We start from the raw sequence: 6,000 nt of genomic DNA, 5'->3' as shown, positions 1-6,000 counted from the left end.
TCAGTTACGTTGTTTTACAATTTGTAGACTTCCAGCTTTGTAGACTTCATCAGCATCAAAGAATCTTTTTCTGAGGTCCAGATTTTGGTTTTGATGGCATAATTTGGTTTTTACAAATCTGTGTTGCAAAGAACAGATAACCAGCATTGTCACAGAAAGGGCACGCTTCCTAACTCACATAAGGCATAATTTAGGGAAAGGGACTAGGAGCATGCTCACCCTATGACATGGTAGGATGAATATTTGTCCTTAGGAAAAGGTAATTTGGTAGATAACCTGGTCCCATGCTACTTAGGATTTGATTTGTACACTTTCTTCCAGGAGCTGAACATAGGGTAGCATTCCCTCTATTTATTCCACAACTCTTCTAAGGCCCCACTTAGTCTCTTAGCTACAAATACACAATTACATACATTCACATAGAATCAGGTTGCACTAAGCAGTATTGTGCATTATTTATAAATTAAAAGTGGGTTTGAGATGCAGGTGAAATAGCAATCTTGTAGTTGATGTTATCTACAGGACAATTTAGATTTCTTGGTGAAACATAGTTACATCACTAGAAAAAAATATAAAGTTTAGTTTCAAGGATTACTAACTCAAGTGTTAAAATTTGTAATGTTGCATACTGAAGCTGTTTCTACCACCATTGCCATTTCTGCAACATGTGAAAGTATAATCCAATAAAAGTGCATTCCAGACACTGAAGTTATTACCTCTTGAAACGAGTATTTTTAAAAAATACCATAAGCAAGACATCAGATACCAATAAATACATGCATTTTTTGTTCTGTATATTGTCTTACGATTGTCAACTTGATGAATCAGATGAATCAAAAGTCTACCTAATTTAATTCCACCTCCACCAGAAATCAATTAGGTTAATGTGCCACTGAGGATCTAAGTACCAAGTAGGCATATCCTTTACAGTAAAAGAATAAGGTTTTACAAGTGTGTTTGCAGAAACAAGGTTTTATTATTTACATAAGCAAGTCCATATTTAACTCTTTACATTTCCAGAATATTTACATGATTTCAAGATACTGATGAACAAAATTACAAAGGCCATCAAAGCATTGCAAAAAAATAATAATCCAACACTGTGCTTTAAAATTTAGGATCTAAAGTAATGTAGAAGAAATGTCAATTTAGCACCTTGGTCAAAATAGTCATGCTATGGTGTTAACATAAGACACTTTTAGAAAGCAGTAGGGATCTCGGAAGTGACTGTGTCCAGAGGTTGCCAATGACAGCTCATAAGTGTGTCAAAAAGTTCTTCACTTCTCACCATAAATTCTCTGTTCATTCTATGAACATCTATGTTGAGTTGTGGATCTGTTCAAATAAACAAAAGTCAGTAAGCAAATCACCGGCAGAACTGCTACACTATACTTTAAATATAATATAAACTTTCTGATACCCTTAAGATGTTATAAACAATAGACTATTGAATGAACATGACCAGTTATGAGAATTGTAATCCAAAGCAATTGAAGATTACCAAATACTTTGTTCCATTTTAAGTACCAAAAATATTGCAATATATTCAACAAAAAAAATTGGGCACCTGAAACACAAATTTATTATCACTTAACAAATACCTTATTCACTTTTTAAGGCATTGTTAGATTTTGTTGTTTTTGTTGCTAAAGACTATCTGGCTATCTCCTCTGAAAACAATATATTTAGAAACATCTTTTATTTTGAGTTCATGGAGAAAAGAATTAGAAATCTAAAAAAAAATTTTGTGCCCTGAAAACATTCTGATCTAAAGTGATTTATAGCTACAGTAGTTTCGGATGCAACAGATTCTTATCCTATTTGTCATGTTAACAATATGTAAAACATTTTGATCCAGGAACCAAATTTTCAATTTTCTTCCAAATCATGTACTTCCAGAGGGCATTTCAGTAATTCTCCAAAATAAATCTTCAAACATGAAGTAGTTTAAGGTTCTTCTAAGCTGTTTCAGCTCTGAAAGAGGCTTATTTCTTCCAAGATATGTTTTGAACATCTTAAGATTGCTTCCCATTCAGAAGACTTATTACAGAAATCTAAAATTGCCTCCCTGTCCCACATGATTTGGAGGAGATTCGGCATGCACATATTTGATAGAAAATGAAAAGGCGGACTATAGTCAATAGAGTACCATAGCCGTCTCTCCTGCTGCAGTACAAATTTCAAAAATGTATTGGTTTTTATTATGCTGTTACTACCCCCCAAAGCCCTTAGTGGGCTCAATGCAATGTTACTTGGCCCACTGTCAATCTGTAAAGGATAATGAATCTTATTCTTGGAAACCTGAATTGTAAAACAAATTATGTAGCTAATGGAAAATGAAATGTTTCTTAAGTATTTTTTTAATGTGCAAAATGAAATAGTTCCTCTATAGTTTCCTCCATGTGTTAATTTATGCAACTGAGGATGTTTTATGACCTGTTGGAAATGTACTGCCTGGAACAAAGAGCACCCAGAACATTACTTGTTTCAGAAACACATGAACCAATAAAGAACACACAGATTTGGCCCATCCTGAGACAAGCCAAGAGCCCTCAAGGAGAAAACAAGGCACACTGTTTATATATTCTTAATTGTTAATATAGTTTATATATTCTTTAATTGTTAATAGTTTATTAAGTAAAGAAAATCTTAATATATTACTTAATATAGTAATCTATAATAATCTTAATCTATTACTTAATATAATAAGTAATACAAGTAGTCCTTGCTTATGGATGGCAACTGGGATCAGGAAATCATTACAAAGTGACACGGATATAAGATATGCCAATGTGTGACAGTTTTAACAGCCCCCGTTATCATCATAAAGTGAATTCAACACAGTTGCAGCATTCAACGGTCACATGATCACCATTTGTGACTTTCTGCTGTTTTCCCCACTTTGCTTGTTGGAAGATGGCAGTGAAAATCACAAAAGGTGATCCCAGGATCATGGGACATTGCAACATTGTAATTGCAACCTAGTTGCCAAGATTCTAAACTACGATCACGTGACAGCATGGACACTATGATGGTTGTAACTACAAGGACCTAAGTCCCCCTCATTCATAATAATAAATAATAAACAATTATCTATGGCTTATGCTAAAATAGCTGAATTCACATACAACAGTGAAGAGAAATCAAGAAATTTTGTTAATATGCCATGTAAACTTGGGCATCATGTGACAACCTACAACCTATCCTCAACCTCATGCTCATTTTTATGTTATCAACAAGATTCAAATACATAAGACTTCAGTCAGATAGATTATAATACAGTTAATTTTAAACACAGCAGACAGCTACCATATCAAACAATATTTGAAAGATATTCTTCCAGATTACTACATTTTCAAAGATCTTATCAGTGAAACTATTTGGTGATCTAATTCTATATGGAAATACTAATATAAACATTACCTTCTGTTACTAGATCATCATTTAAAATCATACCACAGGTATCCTGGAGGGGGAAAAAAAGAATTTATCATTTTTTTTTACTTTTTGTAGTGAAGAAAAAAACAAATCCCATACATATTCATTTACACTCTTTCAATGGAGAGGGAACAAATATACACATTTATGCACATCTCTTGACTTTTATGCTCTTCTTGCCTCCTACATATTCAGAGGCATTTCACTTTTCAGTTTTATTTTCCACTAATCCTGGCTTGTCACTTTATAGAACCAGGGCGTAGACAAAAAAAATTATTATTTACTTCTTAAAAAGCTTTTGAGGCAAAGATTACGGATCTAACTTACTTTAAAAACCAACTCCAAATCATACTAACAACAGAGCAAAACATTAAGGTAACAAATCAATAAATGTATCTGGAAGTGGGGGGGAATATTCAAGAGAAAATTCAGATTTGTAAATATATGTTGTGAATTTAAGTTCCATAGATTCCATAGATTCTATCACATGAGAAAGTACTTCAGGTATCTTTGAAGTAGCCAAGGCATTTGGCCCATATTGGACCATCAAAACATGCTGAAGTTGAAAATACTACAACAATGGTAAACCAGTCCAAAAGTTAACGTTTTTAAAGTGGATACTAATGAACTTTGTTAATTATGGACTAACTCTCCAATAATGCCACATTAAAATGGTTAAAAATGTTAAAGTGATGTTGACAGATTTGAAACTAAAAATTGGTTCATCAAAAAATTGGAAAAGTGATAGCAAGAGAAATGTGTAATTTATACTCTTTGGAAAGGCAACATTTTCACACTAACCAGAGAATGAATGTTCTTTTTTGATAGAGATGTTATATTTTACAACAAGATAGTAGCATTCTTAGGTAATCTTTGTTCTATTGATAACAATATAGTACAATGGGATTTTTTTTTGTAAACCATCTATATGTTTTATACATGTTTTAGAAGTTTTGTATTATTTCTGAGGGTTTTCTTATTTCTATTTGTTTTTGTTTAATTGCCTTTAGTGTTTGATATTTGCTTATTGTTTTATTTTTTGTAATCTTAAATATAAAAACAGTGATTCTGGGAGAAATTTTCACAAATGTAGTACTAAATCTAGAATTGTACAGTGATCACAGAAACTCCCCTTGACTTGTGCCAAATTTCCTTACCTTAATCTCTCCTGATTTTTTAAACAATTTTTAATTAAAAGAGAGGGAGTGAGGGAAGCTGACATGTTCAAAAACTGAAGCACCACTTTTGAGGGGATTAGGATTAGAAAAAGTTTCAATGAATGAAGCAATATAGTGTGTGTGTTCTTTTTGTAGAAGATTCAACACCTTTTAGAAAGGCTTGTGTGTTGGGTGGACTGAGACTAGTATAGGAAGTATTTTGCCTAGATGAGGGAAAATGTTGAGCAGTGTTTATTTATGAAGAGCTTATCTCTGACTTTCGACAATTTATCAATTTTTTTAGCTGTTTCATACTGTAACAGTTACAAAAATGAGCAAAACACCCTTTTTAAAGAAGAAATGGACATCACTATCTTAAATTCAAACATCTTACAGAAATATAGGCCTAACAACCATTGATCCAGAACCTTTTCTGTTTCCATTTTAAGTTATTGCAGCTGAAGACACTGAAAAGCAGCCAACACATTTAAAACATAAAAAAAAAATACTTATGAACCCTGGCGTTTCCAGAAATATTGAATTTCAGAACTTGTAATTTTCAACTAGTAAACTAGGAATCATGAGAGTTAAACTCCAACAGCTCTGAAAGGCAAAGGGTCATGAAGGCAACCCTAAGAAAAATTGACTTTAATTTATGTGAATACCTGAAATAAAGATGGATTCACTGCTTGTTGTCCCATATTTCCAGTAGGCTGCATCCTTTCATAAGATGCGTAACTATAATTATAATCACTGTAGTCAGCATTATAATCTGCATATTCAGGATAATCTCCATACTCGGGATACTCATAGCGTTCACCAAAACGAGAACCAAATCGCTCAGAGTAACGTTCAGGAAAACGATCACCAAAATGCTCAGGGTAACGTTCAGAAAAACGATCACCAAAACGGCTACCTCGATCAAAACGGTCAAATCGGTCATAGCGATCAAATCGGTCATAGCGTTCATTTCTATCATAATTGTACTGGCGGTAATAGTTTTGATAGTCTTGGTAATAGTCATTATAACTATAGGCCTGGTACCTTTGAAATTCTGCTTTCAGTCTAAAATGCAAAGGGAAAAGATTAAGTTAGAATTTCTTAAGAGCACTGTTTACAACTGAATAGTGAAAATCCTATTTTTTAAAAAAGCTGCCACCGATAACACTATCGTTACTTCAAATAGCAAAAATCCTACTTTCTCCTAAGTATTTCTTCTGTTTCCATTTACTTTCATCCATCCAGGTTAACTTTGTTTGGCATACATAAGTAAAACTATGCAAATCAAATTACACATTTAAGAGAATACATTGTGAAAAAACATAATACAAGAGGTTCCCAAACTTTCTTGATCCACTGTACCTCTAAAGGTTTCCAAATTGTGCATTCCAACAACTTGGATGCC

General features: G+C 33.0%; 1 protein-coding gene across 15 annotated transcripts in view; it reads right to left on the bottom strand.

Moving 5' to 3' along the window:
• Nucleotides 1-956: 956 nt before the first annotated feature.
• The window catches only part of LOC117672496 (tRNA selenocysteine 1-associated protein 1-like), a 17,127-nt gene continuing 12,083 nt past the window's right edge, over nucleotides 957-6,000 (bottom strand). For all 15 annotated transcript variants that reach the window (XM_034429185.3, XM_034429182.3, XM_034429183.3 and 12 more), the window contains 3 exons: nucleotides 5,261-5,660; nucleotides 3,424-3,466; nucleotides 957-1,335 (listed from right to left, as the gene is read on the bottom strand). In XM_034429185.3, the coding sequence (XP_034285076.1) occupies nucleotides 1,199-1,335; nucleotides 3,424-3,466; nucleotides 5,261-5,660 (580 nt within the window). In that variant the 3' untranslated portion in view covers nucleotides 957-1,198. The remainder of the gene's footprint in view (nucleotides 1,336-3,423; nucleotides 3,467-5,260; nucleotides 5,661-6,000) is intronic.

The sequence above is a fragment of the Pantherophis guttatus genome, chromosome 3, assembly GCF_059756535.1.
Source record: "Pantherophis guttatus breed Tessera chromosome 3, ASM5975653v1, whole genome shotgun sequence".
In the NCBI taxonomy this organism is placed as follows: Eukaryota; Metazoa; Chordata; class Lepidosauria; order Squamata; family Colubridae; genus Pantherophis; species Pantherophis guttatus.
Note: the sequence above shows the minus strand (reverse complement) of the source record. Positions and strands in the feature narration are given on the sequence as shown.